The sequence below is a fragment of the Strigops habroptila genome, chromosome 2, assembly GCF_004027225.2.
Source record: "Strigops habroptila isolate Jane chromosome 2, bStrHab1.2.pri, whole genome shotgun sequence".
In the NCBI taxonomy this organism is placed as follows: Eukaryota; Metazoa; Chordata; class Aves; order Psittaciformes; family Psittacidae; genus Strigops; species Strigops habroptila.
The window spans coordinates 65,032,789-65,052,520 of record NC_044278.2 but is presented as its reverse complement, the minus strand read 5'-3'; the positions used below and the strand labels follow the sequence as shown (position 1 = coordinate 65,052,520).

Sequence of the window (19,732 nt, the reverse complement as noted above, 5' to 3'; positions counted from 1 at the left end):
TAACTCTTGAGGTGGATGTAGTTGTACACCTATTTAAGGAGGAAGGATTTACAATAAGGTCCTTACTCACTAAAACCTGAGGCAGAGGAAGCATGTCCATATGTGGTCAGCAATTTAGGTATTAGAAGAAGGAAAGAACTTAGTTCTGAGCTTCTATTTTTAATGGTCTTTTTCTGGATGAAGTCAGTTGTGTATTTTAATATTTGATTTGTGGATCTGAGAGCAGAAAGAAGTACTTGCTTTTTGTTGTTCATTCATTTTTCCCAAGGTAGTGAAAATTTGTAAATATTTTTCCACCTTCCTGCTCTGCTTAAGTGCTTTTCATCTTGGTTGGCAGTTGTTGTACAGGTCATTTATTCCATGTTACTTAATGTTCCACTTCTACTTTTGGCAGACAACAGTGACTTCTAATAGTATTTATTTTTCAAAGTGGCGTTTGCCAGAATATTAAAGTCTTTTACAGTTGTGTAAATGAAAAAGTAGGAGAACCTTCCGTGCAGAGAAATAGGTACTATGGAACTACTTATAAAGTATGAATTTATACAGTACTTCAGATTGATATTTGATTTTCAAAGTTTAAAAAAGAGCAAAAGGTTAAATGGATTTGTTTAACTGTTATAAGCATTTGTCCAATATACCAGTGCGTTTACTATGTGTGAATTATTTAGTAATGATGATGCCAACACTTTCACTTTAATTTTATAGGCTTGCAACCATTTAGCCAAATTTTCTTTCTTAGGCTGAATTTTTCTAGGGCACCTGGTCAACATTGCTTGTGTAAATTGACAATATTTGAAAAGAAAACTGACCCCTTTCAAATAGGTTAACTGAATGTTTGAATGCTAGACGAAGTTTAAATGTATAGTGAAAATGGATTTGCAAGATATTTCCAGAGAGAATGAAAACATATACAGAAAATGCATGGATAAGGAGGACATGGTGTACATGAGTCCCTTGACAGATTCACAGAAGTTAGAAAAGACTTGAGAGAAATTTATGCAGTGGACCACATTTCTGGGGTAGTCTGAACTTGAAGTTTCTTTGCAGACTTTTGGACAACTCCATCCAGGAATCTTAATTAGGAATTAAAACCAGGATTTCCAGATGTTGGAGTTAAAACCAGCCGTGTTCCTACGCAGGAAGCATTATTGGCAGTTATTCTCCTGGAGGGAGGCCTTTTGAAAGGGTTCTTCATACCAGTTTAGTGAAGACAGGGTTCCAATGCTGGTGTGGATTCCCCTGATAACATCTGGTATTGTTACTGTGCAGTTTTTTTCCAGGAATGAACACTGGTAGCATGAGTTTGTTGATGCTTTGATTCCAAATGAGAAGGTTATAAAGGCAATAGAGACCATGGGGAAAAAGTGCTGAATTTTCACACTTGAGTGAGCACCAATATGAAGGGTTGTGGTTTTGCTTGCCTTTATAAGCCAATTTTCATTTCAAAGGGGTTTAATACATGTAACTGGGAGAGGAGTTTGACTCCAAATAGAATTTTAAGAATTATGCTGCATCAGTGATCTGACAATGCACTGGAAAGGTTAAATTGAGTGCAGATCATTTAGTTTTGGCATGATGATTAATTTCAAGTGATATAAATTATGAACACTGGTTTCAATTATTTACTGAAAAAGCCAACAAATCTCATGGGAACTCTGCAAAATAAAATAAAACCAGTTGACTGTGATTTTGCCCCCAAATGAACTAATCGGGTGATTGTGACCTTGAGACAGGGTCTCTCCTCCAGCTATCCCCTCTCCTATGTACAAACTGACATGCTTACCTGTTCGCTTGAGAAGTCCTTGATACTGTTCCTCTTTAACATCATTATAAAAGGTTCTTTGCTTCCAGGCTTAGCCATTAAAATAGATGTGATGGAAAATGCTGAGATGATAGTTTTGCAAATGTTATCTGGGAGGTTTGCATATGTTATTAAATCTCTTAATGAAAATGATGAAGAATCATCCTATTAACAGCTCAGAATTAGGTATATTGCTGTATTAATTCTTTTTTCTCTTTTCTTTGATATTTCAGTGCTACGGCTATTGAAGGATGGTGCTGACCCTCATATGCTTGTTTCCTCAGGAGGCTCCTTGCTCCATCTGGTAAGAGTGATTGAAGATTGGTGTTAGTGACTGCGGATAAATATGGTGGGATACTGAGTAGCATATTGGGCATATTAACAAAAAAACCTAAGCGCTTTGCAATAACTTTTTATCTGCACTGCCCTCCATGGTGGTTATGACTGCATCCAGCTATACATGTGAAATAAGTGGTCATTTTCAAAGTGCTTGTGAAAGGATGGATCATGTCATAGCAGTGAACAAAGCAGAATGAAAAGTTTTATTTAAAAATTATCTGTGCAGTAAGAAAGAATAAAGGAAATATTGCTTGATTCTGAAGATAGAATTATATGGTTTGGAGATTCACAGGTCCTGTTTGAAAAACACCACAATGTAACATTTTTCCTTTTTTTTTTTTATTTCATGTTTTATTGCACCAGTTTCCTACATGTGGATACTTAACACATTATCTGTGTTTAGTTTATCATTATTTCCATAGCAATTTAGATAAAGTAACTGGAAGATAAAAGGAAAATGCTTTGTATACAATGACCAAAAGAGAAGCAAGATGTAAGGACATGGGGAGGAAAGACTGACAGGCAGACAGAAAGAAAATACCGCAGAGGTAAAATTCTGGCTTTGCTGAAGCCGGTGGCAAAACTCATCAAAAATTCCTAAGTCTTATAATCTTTTATTTTGGTCTGTGCTGCTTCAATTGCAGACATGCTTTCTATTTGATGTGAAACTCTTTCAAGATATTTGGATCCAACTTTGTGGCACAATGTTGCTAAAATAGATGTGACTTCAGAAACACAAGGGCATAACAGATCCAGTGAAAAGTCTGCTGGCAGAGTGTTTCATTTTAGAACAGTTGGGTTAGGTTTCTCATAGTATGTACACAAACTAGTGCCATTTCTTGATGAGAAAAAAAGACCCTAGAGTATTACTGGACTCCAGCACACCTACAACCATGCTCTTGCCAGATGTTGCATTTCCCTTATGCAATTAATCTGTGTTTTCCATCTTCCATGGCCATGCTGCTTGCCAAGGACTTTTTGGCAAGTAGAGGCTCAGGTAAGGGGAGGGGGCAGAAATTAGTTGGAACAGAGAAAATTTAAGTTCTCTTTTCCCAATTATTTGCCTACTGCAAAAGTACTCAATCACTCTTTAAACATGCAGCCCATATGAGATGTTATCTATATTTGGGATTCCTGAAATTGAGGCATCCCAAGTCTTACTCTGTGCTGAAAGCTCTAGGAAGCAATTTTGATCTTCAGTGTGGCTGATGTCTGTCTCACAGGCATTTTCAAACAGAAGAAGGAAAATTCCATCTTCAGGGATTTTAAATTGCTTTGTTCTAGTTCAGCTGATCATACTTTTTAACTGCAGGTAAAACCTGCAGTTGAACTGTGCTTTTTTAGGTTTCTTTATCTTCTGCATCACTGTCACAATCAGTATCTCTCCGCTGGTGCCTGCTGCTTCCCAGGCACACACATGCTTCAAGAGAGGGGAAACTTCCTGCAGTAAGAAATTTGCAATAGAGAACTGTGTGTAACCTACTACCTCAGTTTAGTCAGAGTTACTTGTAAGTACTCATAATTGCAGGAAAATGCTGGCCCTATTGGAGTTAGGGGCAAACCTGATTTCAATGAAACTTGGATTTGACCCCAATTTAGGAGCAATACAGATAGAGGAGGGTCATGATACAGAGAAACAGATAAGCCAAGTTTGTTTTCCTGCAAGAAGTGAAAATAGTAATTTAACATGCGTCTTAATTATATTTTTAAAACTCACTCAGATCCATTCTAAGTACTAGTTTTACCGCTGTAATTCTATGCATACATACAGCTGCTTTTTCGAAAGGGGAGCTTAATCAGTGTTGTAGTGTGAATGTTTTTATTCTAGAATGAATGGAAAATACATTTATCTTCACATTTTACTTAAAATCTGATTAATGATATAATTCCTTTTTCAATTTCTGTTAACTTCCAAAATGTGATACATTGCTATTAAAAAAAAAAAAAAAAAAAAGTTACACTTCATAAAGATTCTGTTGCAGTCACTTGTAGACAGGTTCCCGATGTGGTTGAATCTCAGGGAAGCCATGAGAGCTTCAAAGGTATTCACTGAACTCTCATTACACCCCGTGAGAGGAGAAGTAAAAAAGAAGATGCCATGGTGTAGTTCCACCTGTGATACAGACATAACCACATGAACTTTCACTTGCAAATTATCTGCACATTTCACTATATTTGAAAGAAATCAGTGTTAATACCTTGGCTTTTTTGATGCAAATACGGCCACTTAAGTCTCTTGATCTCTTAAAGGGCTGTAAGGTGAAGCTCAGCGTTCAGCTCCCAGAAGGGGGTGGCAGCTCTCAGCAGACATCTCTAACAGCAAGCTGTGACACTGCTGACCGAAGCTCAGGATGCTGAAGCTGCCCCAGGTCTATCTCCTTCAATGTTAGACACATTAGGAATTCCAAGTGTTGGATGCTGAGGTTTAGAGGTGTGCAAAGGTTGGAAGAGATGATCCTTGAGGTCCCTTCCAACCTAGTATTCTATGATTTGTGCAGTGTATATTAGTGCTTTTTGGGACATGGAAATATTATACAGCTTTAAATATTGGAAGAAGCACAAACATTAAAAATTGTATTCAAAGCATCTAAGTATCTAATACAGAAAATTAGTCTCCCTGTAACCTCTCCCCAGTGGGAAAAGAGAGAGAATTTTTCTCTAAAGAGTTACTGAGTTTTTATGTTAGGCGAGAGTTAAGATCCTAAGTTAGGTGCCCTGAGTGTATTTTAAAGTATACATAAGTGCATCCACAAAAAGGCACAGATGAAACACAGGAATAAGCTCAGAGCAACGGCTAAACCAGTTTCTTCTCTGCCAAAATTAGTGACCTCCATCATCAAAACAAAGTACAGAAACACACGTGTGCAACCACCCTGCCTGCAACACCCTTAGTGTGCAGCATATTTATCTGTCAGAGAGACTTGGATAAGAATCAGCACAGTTAGTGGACTGGAAATATGACTGAGTATGGAAAGATGTGTATTATTGCTATGATCTGAAAAAAGGCAGAAGTTCTTATATGTGGACATGTATATGTGTGGGTATACATAGATGCCACTACTCATTATGTGATCATCATGCACTGATTCCTGTGCACTGATTTGGAATTAGAATATTGAACAGAAAGAAAGACTCGTTTTTACTGTAAATTTTGGCAGATTTCACATAGTGCTTTTTCAGAGGGAATAAGGGATTTTGTGAATCCTGCACATGGAACTTGTAGTCTCCACAAAACCATTTCTATAGATTCATCAGCTGTTGTCCCCTACAAACACAGAAGTTTAACTACAGCGTGTCATCTGCTCAATATAAATTTTATATGGAGCAAAAGTTGTATGTGATAAACTCAGTTGTACAATGAGTAAAACACCATCCCTAATCTGCTCTTCTTTCTTCTAGTGTGCCCGCTATGACAATGCATTTGCTGCAGAAATTCTAATTGACAGAGGAGTAAATGTAAATCATCAAGATGAGGATTTTTGGACATCAATGCATGTAGCCTGTGCCTGTGATAATCCTGATATTGTCCTGCTACTGCTAATAGTAAGTGAAGCAATCCAATGCATTGTGTACTTGAAAACAGAATGTAACACCATAAGGTCTGAAATTGCTGTATGTATGCAATATATTGCTACTAATGTATGAATGCAATATATTGGTACTACTACTAAGTGAAAGCATATATTGTGTTTCTTTGGTTTTTTTGACATTATTTTGGTGTTCAGGATATTTAGAAGGAATTTTTAGGCCTTCAGTGAGAATTAGAATACAAACGTCAATGTCAAGTATCTCCTATCTCTTCCCTGTGGTCAGGAGCTTATATCTCTGATAAGCACTTAGTCCCATATGGAATATTTGGATAATTTCTTTTCTCCTTGTCACTTTCTGTTAAGGGTTGAGTCTGCAGACAGTTTTAAAAAATCCTCCTTCATAAAAGCAAGTATTCACTCAGATACACTGTGTATTCATAAAGAAGCATTTGTTTTTGCAAGAAGCCCAATCTAATAAAAACTTATTAAATATTTCTACCCAGGGTTATATCTAAAATTATTTTCCAGCCCCCATCATTTGAATGTTATTAGATTTAGTCCCTGTTTATTATAAGCTGTCTTCTGAGGGTTCGAAGTATCTTCTGGTAACTTGAGATAAATAGGTCATCTGATATATTGAAAGTTCAGTAATCCATATGGATTTTTGCAGGTGGTGTTTGAATTGTCTATATTATTTGCAATAACTTCTGATAAATTTGCCCACATTTTACGTGATCATAATTTTTTAAGGCAGAATTTCCTTGACTACATAAATAATAACTTTATGCTTTCCCTTCTGGAGTGAGAATAATAAACAGAGTTCTGTGGCAGAGAAAGGGAAATATTCTTAGGTAAGCAATAGTTTTTGCACCGTGACATTAATGCTATCTTTAATAACATTGGGCAAAGTGAAGATGGAAATTGAGGTTGGAGGGAAGTATTTTTCACAACTCTGAACTGTCTTTGCGTGAGCGTTTGATATTAAGAATTACTTTGCCTTTAGGTTAGAGTGTTTCATGGGCCATGTCTAATGTGTAGCATCAGCCTGACTAACACTAATATGAGCTACAGGCAGCTTCTATTATGCCACAGTTTTCAGTTGGAAGATAAAATAATGCTTCATATACCCTCATGAATTGCTTTTAAATAAATATTTCTTCTGGATTGACTTTACAACATAGGCCGTATTATCTGTTTTAAAGATGTGAGCTAAAAGACTGTAATATGGTCCTTTAATTGAGACCTGTGCAAAGTCTGATTCTTGGAAAACTGTCATAAAGGCCAGTGGAGGTTTCCTCAGTAAGGACTTCAAAATATTTCTTGAGGGGGGAGAAAAAAAAAAACCCCAAACAAAAAACAATATAGGGTGTATGTAGGTCCCAGAAGGCTATTAATGAACTTAATTAAGTGTGTCCAGTTTTTGATTTTATCCCACTTTTGGTGGTCTTCATGTTTCTCTGGTTGAGACAAGATGGTGACTTGTCAGTCATCAGTTTAGCTGTGATAACTCACTATTTTTGTCCTCTGGTAGGTAGCAAAGACAAAAGTAAAGCTGTAAGCTGAAGTGTCTTTCTCTGAGAGCTAGAAGGGGCTGTAGCTGTTTGTAATGTGGTAATCTGCTATTGTGTCCTGTTGGAAGGCTACTGGATTTGTAGGCACTGTTTCTGTAATAAATGCACAATGAAAGGCTTGCAGCTATTTCTTTCCATCCCAACATTTTACCCAAGGTGGTATAGCTTTCCAGGGACATATTTACACCTTCTCCATTTCATAGCTGTCAGCAAGATGGGACAGCATTTGGACAGTACAGCAGGAAATATATCCCATGTCTGCTAAAGAGGCAGCCAATGAAGAACTTGCCCCCAGGGCAGCAGCTAGCACATGGGGAAATGTAGAGATCAAAAGTAATCCGTAGAGGTCTGGTTTCCATACATGCAAAGGAGGTAGTAAAGGTCAGATTCATCAATCGTTGCCTGGCCGCATCAGTGTTGGGGTTTTTGCCCTTGGAATAGGGGACTGTTTCTGTGGATATTGTATGAAGAAGTCTCCTGTAGCCTGTTGAGGAGAGTGCTGAAGTGCCTTTAAGAACAAAGATGCATGGGCTTGTGTACATTTGTACCCACATGAAATCTCTGAAAGAGTGTGAAAAGCAACCAGTTTTATTAGAAGTATCTTCTCTGTCTTGCCTCACTGTCTTTTGAAGGTTCAGGACTAAATGCACTGTCAGCAGTTCTGTCTGCTTGGGCTGTGTTCCTTTTCCATCATCTCTGAACACATTTCAACATCATATTTTGCATTAATTTCCTGTACTTGTTTTTATATTGAATTGAAATGCTAGATGACATTTGTAACTTCACATCCAAAGTGCTTTGTCCTATTGAAAATGCTACCTGATTTACAGAATGTCCAAGCACTCGTACTTGGATACTGCTCCTGCTTTGTTAGCTGGAGGAAAGTGTTTAGTCTACTCTGTATCACTTTAAATGGTTGTAGCTTTAAACTGGTACCTACTGCTTGCAGTCTAATTGCAGTCTTCACAATAGACACTTTCTAGCTTCAAATACTTTAAATTGATGCATAAAAGTGGTTAACCTTCACTTCACTTGTGTACTATTCAAACTACCGTCCTGTCGTGGTTTAACCCCAACTGGCAGCAAAGCCCCACATAACCACTTGCTCACTTCCCCCATGTTGGGATGGGGGAGAGAATTGGAAGGTCAAAAGTGAGAAAATTTGTGGGTTGAGATGAAGCAGTTTAATAGGTAAAAGCAAAAGCTACACACAAAAGCAAAGCAAAACAAGGAATTCATTCACCACTTCCCATTGCCAAGCAGGGGTTCAGAGGTTCATCTGTCTCCAGGACAGCAGGGCTCCATCACACATAAACTGACTTGGGAAGACAAACACCATCACTCCAAACATCCCCTCCTTCCTTCTTCCCCCAGCTTTATATGCTGAGCATGATGCCATATGGTCTGGAATATCCCTCTGGTCAGTTGAGGTCAGTTGTCCCAGCTGTGTCCCCTCCCAATTCCTTGTGCACCCCCAGCCTGCTTGCTGGTAGGGTGGTGTGAGGGGCAGAAAAGGCATTGACTCTATGCAAGCACTGCTCAGCAGTAACTGAAACATCCCTGTGTTACCAAAAGTGTTTCCAGCACAAATCTAAAATGTATCCCATACTAGCTGACATAAAGAAAATTAACTCTATTCCAGCCGAAACCAGCACACATCTGATATAGTAACATTAATACTATTGCAGTTTAGTAAATTAACCTTCACCACTCAGGCAGTAGGGTATACAGATTAAAATATCACTTTGTAGAACCATGCTTTTTCTTTTTCCTATTCATTTTTCTTCAGTCTGACAGTATTTATCATGAGTTCTCTGCTCTAAGAATGAGCATTGGATCCTTAAAAAGGCAAAGGAGCTGTTCAAGCTGCCCCACCTCTTCCCCCCTGTTCCTTCACCCCAAAGCATTTGAAAATTAAATAGAAAAAATGTAACTGGTCAAATTCTGATTCACCTTTCTGCAATTCCATGATATATTTAGTTGGATCCTGACCCACTGTGTTCTCTCCATTTTGAAACATGGTGTTTAGGTACTTATTAAAAGGTTCACAATCATATTGAGCTCGTATGTTTAGTTCCTTTTCTCAAGATAGCTATGGTTGTGTTAGGAACTACAGGTTTCTTTATGACTTGTTACGCTATAATTTCAGTCATGTCACAGGTAGTTCATCATTGAGATGTAGTGCTGGGCTCATAAATAACAAGTTAATAGTTACAAGTTTTCTTTTATAATGTATCTTTGGTTTTGTTTTGTGGGGTGGTTCTTTTCCCTCTTCCCCACTCCATAATAGTCATGAAAACATTTGATGTTGACTGACCTAAGGTTGAAAGCAGCAAGGAAAAAGAAAGCAGGTGAGAATGCATTTTTATAGTGTAATTCACTTTATTTCACCAGCATCAGGAGGCACCGTTTAGTGGGCAACATAAATATAACGTTTGCACCCTATGTAATGCAGATCCTGTCGAATGAAACTAGGAAGATGGAGATAGTATTCTAGTGTTTGTACAGCACTTTGCACAGTGGAGATTTATTCTTTCATAGACCTGAAGGCAAGACTGTAATAAAAATGGCAGTTAATTAACTGGAATGGCAGTGAGCAGTACGATGTCCTTGGGAATTTTTACATGTAGATAAAGGAAAACAGGGGAGTTGAAAGACATTCTTAATATATTCTTTTTACTGACCTTACTGGGAAAAGCAAATGTAACCACTCTCTGCCAGCCAATTAAATGTGTTCCATTATCTGCTTTTTGGAACCTAGAATTGAAGCGCAAAATGTGATTCTGTCACAGAAGGCTAAAAGTACGATAGTTAACAAAAATTGAGGCTGAATATTTTTTCTCTCCTCTTTTTAAGAACGTAGGAAAATCTGTGCTCAGAATTGTACAAAAAGGGAGTTATGCTCAAATAATTCACTAGATTTACAGTTACCAACAGTAGGTGAGCAGTGTTAGAGTGTTTGAACAGTATAACACTATCTACTGTATGTGTAATACAGATTTTCTGATCCTCCTCTGCAGAACTCTTTATGCCACTAGAATAAATCTTGTGACATGACACTGATGGAACATTAAAATGAAAATAGGAGGAATATAGAGAATACCAGATACTTTCAGTAAGACTGAAATACGATTTGTCCTTTAAAAACCTCAATATATTATTGCTTAATATTTCCTCAGTTTAGGGGATAATTTTTACAAAAATGATAGCATCATGGTATAGACCTATCACAATTTCATATAGAGAGATTTGGGGGGAAAAGAATTTATTATAGGAATTGTTTTTTCATTACATTAAATGGCCATCTCTTAAGTGTTTCTGTGATATTTGAGTTAGTTTTAGAAGTGTTTTTAGATTTTGTATGGCATGTCTACTTTTGATATTGGTGTAAAATCCCTTTTCCAAAATCAGATATAGTTTTATTGGAAAAAATTACAGGAACAGATTTACTGGTGGGAGTTGAAAGGAAGTCTTATGGGTCTGTAACTCTCTCAGTTGATAGTCTTTTTGCTCTTGTTTGCAACTGCATCAGACTATTTTAGCAAGCAGAGATGAATGATCAAAAAGTCATTATCTTTAGAATTTAATGAAAGATCTTTATCTTTCTTAGTTTCAGAAATAAATGAAGCAAAATTAACAATTACTTCCTCAAAGAAAGTAATTCTGCCCTCCCACTCCATCTTGCTCAATATGACTTCCTCTGTTGAGTCAATGCAAGAAGAAGCAGTAAAGGGGAGAGAATGAAGAGCAGTTAGAGGTCAGGAGCGGTCAGTGGATAACATTTTCAGTACAAAGGAACATGTGGCCTGAAATAAAAGGAAATTCTTCTTTTTTCTAGAGGCAGTTACTGATATCTGGTTGTTGTAAGAAACTCTAAATAGAAGGTTTTTTATATGAAAGCTGTGGGTATCTATTTTAATTCACTCTCAGTTTGCAGAGGCTGGTGGATGCGTATGGGTGTAGGAAGGGCCTTCCAGAGAGTTTGTACTACTGTCTTATAGCCTTTTGTCGTTGCTGACTGAGCTAAGATAGAACTAATCTAAGTGAAGGCTGTTAATGAGTTGCTGAACACCAGATGGCAACACTTAGAGGATATTGTAGAATATTAGTCTTTCTCCTTTAAGACTGGGAAAAGCAATGAAGCTAGCTAGTGATGCAGCACTAAAGGTGGTCCAAGGAGAGATAAGAACAGGAGCCTAACTGGATACAGCAGCTTCGGAAAGCATTTTATCTTTGAGCGCTATCATAAGGGTAATGAGATAGTCTAGTAAAGAAATAAGGATAATATGAAGACGTAAGAAAAAGCATTGGAAACCTCAGTTGACAAAAGAAATAACCAGTGAAATAGAATTTGCAGTTCACAGTGCAAAGAATGCTAAATCATGGGATGAATAAAGGTCTTTTCGCACAGCAAGTAGTCACAGAAAATAAAATATTTCTTCAGACAAGACAGTGATTTTGTCTGAAAAGTGTGTAAATACTTCTTGGATGGCTAGAAATCTCCAAGAACTCTGTGACAACAGTGAGAGAATTGAATCTTTCTGGCCTCACAAAGAGGAGTTATGCTTGCTAGTAGAAACATTATGAACTGGAGGAGCTGGCTAACAGTAGCACTAGTTGATACTAATTTAAGATGAAATAAAGTATAGCATATTTACAAGAAGATAGAACTTAGAAGATTTATTAAAGTGGAGGAAAATGAATATGAACAATAATCAAGACATTTAGTTGCCAATAAAAATTGGAGATTGCTACCCTGGACTATAAGTTGGGGGCCTGGCTATTCTTTAATACATTTCACTGATAGGAATAAGGAATCAGTCTAAGAAGAGACATGATTTTAAACAACAGTAAAAAACTACACACACATACTCCTCTAGGTGGTGGCAGAAAGTACTTGGATTTTGCTTTTGGAAAACATTTGGGGTTTGGGGAGTGACTTGTGACATACAGCAGTGCTAGTACCAGCAGATGTGTGTAATTTGGATTCCTTAGCATCAGAGTGTTTCCAGAAAATAAAAATTCCTGGAGGTAAAAGGGAGTTAGACCTGTTGGGAGAAATAACAACCCCAGTTTTGGCTTGAGCAGGGCAGGATAAATATGCCAAGAGGTGGACTACATGCACAAAGATGGGGGATATTAAATCAGCTTCACTGTAATTCTCTTGATCCCTGGAGAAAGAGGATGAAGGAATGACAAGATAATGAAAATCTGGGTTTTGATCTTCAGTAAACATTATTTTTTGGTAAGATGATGATGACGATCTGGGGATGTTCCACTACTGGAGGATATTTGTAGAAGGTGAGATTCATTCTTTATGCCAGGTGGCCTCTGCTTGACTCAGTGACACAATTACTCTGTGAGTCGCTCTTACGGAGTAGGGAATATGAGGAAACCTGTTAGTTAAATTAGAGAAGTGGAAATCTGCCTGGTAGTCAAGAACTTAGAAACAAGACAACAGCCCAGCTATTAAGAGAGAAACTATGGGCCTGAGAGTTACTGGGGTTTCTTCAGGATTGGTGCTACAATGCTGTTTTATTTAGAGTTTTCAGTGATAACCTTGGGAGGAAAAATGGGTGTATGATAATGAAATATGCTGATGACAAAACTGCAATGCCTTGTCAATTCGGGTGAGGATTAGAATGTTGTGCAGAAAGAATAGGGTATCTTTGAAGACTTCAGTAATAAAAAATGGGTTGAAATTAAGTGTACAAAGTACAAGGTCATGTCTGAGTTATGAGTAACAGGCATTTCTGTGATACGCTTGGGAATAATCAGTTGGAAATATGGAAAAAGACCTTGGAGCTTTCGTCAATTGTAAAATGATTATATGCGACAAACATGTAGCTGCCAATAGGGAAAAGAGATTCTTGGATTTGTCAGAATGAAGATGTTTCCAGTAGAGAGCGAAAAGTGTTACAACTATACAAGAAAGGGCAGCCTGCAGTTAACTACATACAGCCATGTTCAGGAGTGGTAAATTGTACCAAGGAAAACTGCAAATATAAACAGGAGAATAGAAAGCGTATCTTATGAGAAGTGGCTAAAAATATGTTTGATGTTTAAAAAAAAAAATCAAAACAGAGAGGTTGTAAAAATTTCTGTAAACATATCTGGATAGAGGAGGAGGTAAAGAGAGCTATTAAAGTCTGAAGTTACTACTGGCATGAAAACAAATCATTATAAAATGTCCAGGAATATATTTTAGATGGAAATTAAAGTAACTTTTCTGAATGTTAGGGGACATAGGTTGGAAAACAGTGTTTGATGCAGGAGTAATAGGGGACAAAAAAACCCAACCCCTAATTGGCTTTAAAATTTATCTTAATGTTGTGAATGAGATTATATATTATGTGTTTACCTGCATTATCAAAGTAATGCCTCAGAAGATGCATTCTAGTATTACATCCTCACATGACATCTGTTCAGAGGGCTGAGCAGATATAATTATCCTAGTTGTGTGCTTAAAATAATAAAGTAACATGCGGAGGATATTAGAAACTATACATTTGTGGAAAAGCAGCAAATAGTGTTATGTGGTGAATATTTGATGCCTGTCAGATTATGGCGAAATTTCTATGGCCTGAAAACAAGCAGGAGAAAAGTTTATGGAATAACATAATTTAGAAGGAGAAGTTAGACATATTAACTACGAGAAAAACATTAGTGGTTTTCAAGTTTTTGAAATAATTTTGTTTTTCTTAATATGCTGTTTTCAGATATTTGAAAAGAAAATGCATAATGGGCAAGTAGTGTGAAATCAAGGCAAAGAAAAAACCAAAAAGCTTGGGTTTTTGGTTTTGTTTTTTTTTTTTTTTTCCCTCAAGAAAAGAAACCCCAAGGCCACAAAAAGTCTGGTAGTAAGTAGAGAAAGGTATTTAGAGCTGTAACTAATTGTGTGCCTCAGCAGTATTTGTAAGAGAAACTGCAGACTGGTTCATAAACCTGAATATTATCTCAAGAAGGGGTATGAAAAAGCTGATGTATGAGAAATATGCCAGTGAAGGAGCTTGATTATTCAGGGAAATAATTAAAAGAATTACAAAAAGAAAATAAAAGTGCTATAAGACAATCTTTTAGTGACATTTGCTTGAAATAACTTAGCATTTTCTGCTGAGTTCCTCATTCTTACTGGCTTTCAGATTTTGCCAGGAGCTATACAAATATAAGAAATAATCAGAAATGAGAAAATTGTGAGGTCTAGTGCAGTGGTCTTCAAAGTGGATGAACACACCATGAGGTGCGCAAGATGATTCATTTGGGGTATTAGAACTTCTATTGTTATCTTTTATTTTTTTCTGAAAAAAAAAAAAAATTAAGAACAAATAAGAAATTAAGCTTTACTAATATTTAATGTACAGACTGATGCTGGCAACCCGTACTCCATTCATAGGTCAGAAGATTCCATGTTATGAACAGTAGACGGGGTGTCCTGTGGGAAGAGTGAGTGCTCCAGAATGAAAAGGTGTTGGCAGCGGTGCTCTCACTCGTTCATGCACTTGCAGTGTATTCACACAATCATAGAATGATTTATAGAATGGTTTGGGTTGGAAGGGACCTTAAAGATAATGGAGACGTTTACCAAGCCAGATCTATGTCACCCCATCAACCAAAGGGGAAGGTTGCATTCCTCTGTATTTAGGCACCCTTGGAAATTATGAAATGTTCAACTTGGATGAGACTCCTTCAGTTCCTTCTTTCTCCTATCTTCTTTCCATAATTTATCAAGTTATTCACAGCAACTATAATAAGCCAGAAACATGCATCTTGTCTTTTGAGATCTCCCACCATCACCCTTTCCTTGAGGCTAAGAAAAATTAGCATCTCTCAGAACATTGCAACATGTCCAAATTTCTAGGAAAACAGAACTATGGCAAGGGAGGAAGGGAGGTATGTGTGATTCCCAGACTTTAGAGGAATCTTGTCAGCTACTGTCTTCTGGAAAAAACAAACAAACAAACAAACAACAAAACACCAAACCCAAACCAACCAACCAACCAACCAAAGCCCCCAAAACACAATCAACGAAAAAAAAGGATAGAGGGGTATTCTTTCAGGTAAGTCAATCCCATGTTATTTATTTGGATAGAGCTGGCCTGCAATGTTCAAAACCTCAAATCAACAGCCCCTCCCCCTCAATCTTATATGGCTTTTTGTGTGTTTTCATTTGGGAAACATTGGAATGAAATATCAGTATAGCATATTTTGTAATGCATAATTTAGAAGGGCTTGGGAGCATGAACCTATGAAAATAGAACCATCAAATAAATCTTCATGAATTCTTGAATTTCTGAGTGAGCTAGTAGGGGAAAATGCAGCACTGATACAATTTATCAAAAATTCAAGGGCAACTTATCTTGATATGTCACCATAGAGATAGATGTGTAAAGTCATTAAAAAGAAAACTGCTGAAGGAAAAAACTGGCTTACATACTGAAAGCAGATGGTTTAGGTAAATTTAACAGTGCAGAGTTGGTGGAGGTAATAAATGAGGTGACATGAGGGTCAGTAAAAGGCTTATGTTTTCATGTGGTTTTGAAGACTTTTCAATTAGAATAGGAAAGGTGGAGAAAAACATTGACTTCCCAAATCTAGAATAATTGGTGTAGACAATGTGTGAAAAAGCAGGCAATTCAGTTCAGTGCAGAACAATGTCAGATAATGAGACTGGGATGCATAATAAGTGTAGGAGTTAAAGACATGAAATGAAAAATAGTGGAAAGTTGAATGTAGGAGATTTTGTTTTGTATTTGATAATGACCTTGAGCAAGATGTGGTTGCTGTCTGCAAGGGTGAAAGGCTAAGAGGATGTTGAAAGATGTGTATAAAAGCTGGAGTATGAAATCACAGGAAAAAAGTAGCTTTTTATACGAGTTCTGAATTACAGTTGCACTTTTAGCTGTGTAAAAATCAAATCAGACTTGCCTTTATCTCAAACAACTCTGATTAGAACTATAATATATTGCATGCTTTCGAAACACGGTACATTTTTTTTTTTTTCCCAAAATGTTAAAAGATGGGAAGTATTTGTTGAATTAAAATAAATATTTCAAGATTACTGATATTGCATTTATTGAGAAGAAGGATGTTCATTAAAATTCTGAGAATTGGAAATTGGGAAAATTTATTTTTTGGGATGAAGACCAGAGAACAATAAGGGAATGATTATGGACAAATGTTGCTGGGCAAGGTGATAGGAAGATGATAGGTGCCTATCACCACATCATTTACTGCTAATATTACACTATATGAAAAGGAATAAAAAAATCTGTCTGATAAAACATACAGATAAATCCTTGATGGGCTAACATAGCATTATGCCTTTAGAGTATGTTTCAATTTAGTCTAAAATTCTGACACTTTTCCAATATATGCATTAATTGATTGAGAGCATTTTATGTAAATAAACCTGGAATAATATGTTTGAATAATATATAAATGTTGGCTGTAGTTATGCTTGCATTGGTAGGATTTATAAGTGTACATTTTCTTTTTCATATAATCAATGAGAAAATTTAGCATAAGGTGTGGATTTCTCTCACAGCTGTTTTAGGGAGTAAGCTGTTTCAGTCCCACACAGCAAGTTACTACTTTTTATGTCTGGAATTTTTGGTATCTGCTGCACTTCATCCATTACCCAAGCGCAAGAAAATAATAAGATAATCTGCTTGTCTGGCGAGTTCTCTAATTAAACACTGGTGTTCTGAGAAGCCAGTTCTGTACTAAGATGACTGACATACTAAAGTTCCTGAAAACATTTGGTATTTCAGAAGATGACTTATTTGTAGAGTGTATAGATTTAATTACTAACCAGCAGGACAGTGTCACCCTGTGTGCAGATTAAGCTGCTGTACAGTCCCTTCCCTGTACACTGGGAATATGCTGATGTTATCAATCAACACAATGAATCTGTCTCGTAACAAAAATGCAAATTAACTGAGTTAAATTAGCAGTTTTATACTCTTGGGTTTTTGCATGAAATTAATGCATTTATCTTTTCAGAAACTATACAGTGTACACAGCTATAATTTATTAGGTACTGTTTAATCTCTTGCTTTTTATGCCACAGACGTAGTACAGGCTATTCTTTATTTTTACTGTACATATATATACATTAATGTAGGCTTTGAATTTTTCTCTGCATTAGTAAAATGGTAATATCTAATGTCATGTCTGAAGTAGTGATATTTATTTCCATATGCCATTTGAAGCATATTTAATTTACATTTCTATATCTATATCTATATATTTGTGTGTATGTAATCTCAAGATAGACTGAAGAATGAAAATTCAAACATTCAGCATCTGTATTTTCCAGGTTGCACAAATACAGTCATGGATGTGACAGTGTGCACGGATGGTAAGAAAAGAGTAGCTTCCCACAGAGAGGGAGTAAGGAGAAGACCATCATGTTAAATGCCATCTTCAGTTTTGCCCCTAGTTAGATTTTACACCATTTATGTTTTTTCACATTGAGCCTGGAAGCTACCAGCTCCTCAAAATCAGCTTCCAATCTTTACTGAGCCATCAAAGTCATCTACTGTTCTTTGCTGCTCCATGTAGTAGTTTTGTTTGCCGTGCTTTCAACAGTAGTGGGTCAGGGTCGGAGACCCTTTGTGTGAAGCTACTAAGCAGGACTTTCTCCAGATGTTTTGTTTGCAGAGTGTATGTGTATATATGTATGTATGACCGCCTCCCCATGTATATATGCCTGCATATATATATACACACACACAAAATATGTAGGAAACATATTAGTAAAATATGTTGTCCTATTTTCCTATTTGTGCCCTGTACTTAGCAGTACTATGGTTGATAGTCAGAGGATGTTTCCCGTCCCCATTTTGCCTACAATGAAGCTATGTCTTACTAACTGTCCAATACTGTACACAAGTTACAGTTCTCACTAGCCCCAGGGAGTGATCTTTTTATTTCCTAAAATATGAGATTTGGTTGACCGTATGTGATTACAAGCTTTATTAATGGTTGTAAAGTAACTTTTAACTCTAACTGTAGCGTCAAATTGAAAGACTTTTTGACAGGGAATTCTAAAGGCTTACTCCTTGCTGTGCGAAGGAGGATTTTGTTCTATTTGTTCTAAAAATAAAAGGCAATAATTTCATAAAGTGACATTTTGTTGCAGTATTATAAGACAGGGACTGATAATTTTTCTGTCTATCATAATTTTTAATGATTACAATTAAAATAAAAATGAAAAGAAAGTGCGCTCCTATACTGTTATCAGAGGCATTCAGTGCTTGAATAATTTAACGTTTTTTCCATAAGCTGTGCTACTGATGAGAAGTGTGCAAGTCCCATGTGCAGAAGCAGATGGGGAAATTTTAGTCTTTAGTCATCAGTGCTCTTTGAAGTTTCCCTTCTAATTCCCTTTTCTTGCCAAATAATTTGAGAGCTGGCAATATCAAGTCAAATAGCCATCCTTCTGTACTTCAACCACCCTTTTTGTTGACCTCATTCTGATCTTTTGCATTTTCGCTGCAGTGTCTTAAAAATAGAACTGAATGCTGTTCTAGGCAAAGAGAACTTTGTGATATGATATTGCACAAATAGGTTTTGCTATAATTTCTTTATTGTCAATTCTTTAGTCTACATCAACTTCCAGTATAACTTTCTCATTACAGTGAGAAAATATATTCTGAGATTTCTTCTGATTTTTTTTTTTCTTGATTTCAAAGAAAATGGTTTGGTTAAAAAGGTTGAAAGTATGTCTTAGCTTATTTTCGTGACAAACCGGTCCATCCAATTCATATAAGTATCTCAATTAAACTTTGGGGTTTCTTTGCACACTATAAAAAAGGAGCTTCTTCATGCTTTTAGCACCATGCTGATACCCTAATGCCTCGTCTTTTTGGCTGTTTTCTGAGAAGCACTCAAACTGTGCAACAGGTATTTTGACCAAGGAGGTGCCTCCAGAAAGAAACATAGAATCATAGAATCGTAAGGGTTGGAAAGGACCTTAAGATCATCTAGTTCCAACCCCCCTGCTATGGGCAGGGACACCTTGCCCTAAACCACATGGCTCAAGGCTCTGTCCAACCTGGCCTTGAACACCGCCAGGGATGGAGCATCCACAACCTCCCTGGGCAACCCATTCCAGTGCTTCACCACCCTCACTGTAAAGAACTTCTTCCTTATATCTAATCTAAACTTCCCCTGTTTAAGTTTGAACCCATTACCCCTTGTCCTACCACTACAGTCCCTAAGGAAGAGTCCCTCCCCAGCATCCTTGTAGACCCCCTTCAGATACTGGAAGGCTGCTGTGAGGTCACCACGCAGCCTTCTCTTCTCCAGGCTGAACAGCCCCAACTCTCTCAGCCTGTCTTCATATGGGAGGTGCTCCAGCCCTCTTATCATCCTCGTGGCCCTCCTCTGGACTCGCTCCAACAGCTCCATGTCCTTTTTATGTTGAGGACACCAGAACTGTACGCAGTACTCCAAGTGGGGTCTCACGAGAGCAGAGTAGAGGGGCA

At 37.1% G+C, this 19,732-nt stretch overlaps 1 protein-coding gene across 5 annotated transcripts in view; it reads left to right on the top strand.

Annotated features, from left to right (window-relative positions):
* The window catches only part of MYO16 (myosin XVI), a 391,786-nt gene that overhangs the window by 124,979 nt on the left and 247,075 nt on the right, over positions 1 to 19,732 (top strand). For all 5 annotated transcript variants that reach the window (XM_030476550.1, XM_030476548.1, XM_030476549.1 and 2 more), the window contains exons 3-4: positions 2,035 to 2,105; positions 5,540 to 5,683. In XM_030476550.1, coding sequence (XP_030332410.1) covers positions 2,035 to 2,105; positions 5,540 to 5,683 — 215 coding nt within the window. The remainder of the gene's footprint in view (positions 1 to 2,034; positions 2,106 to 5,539; positions 5,684 to 19,732) is intronic.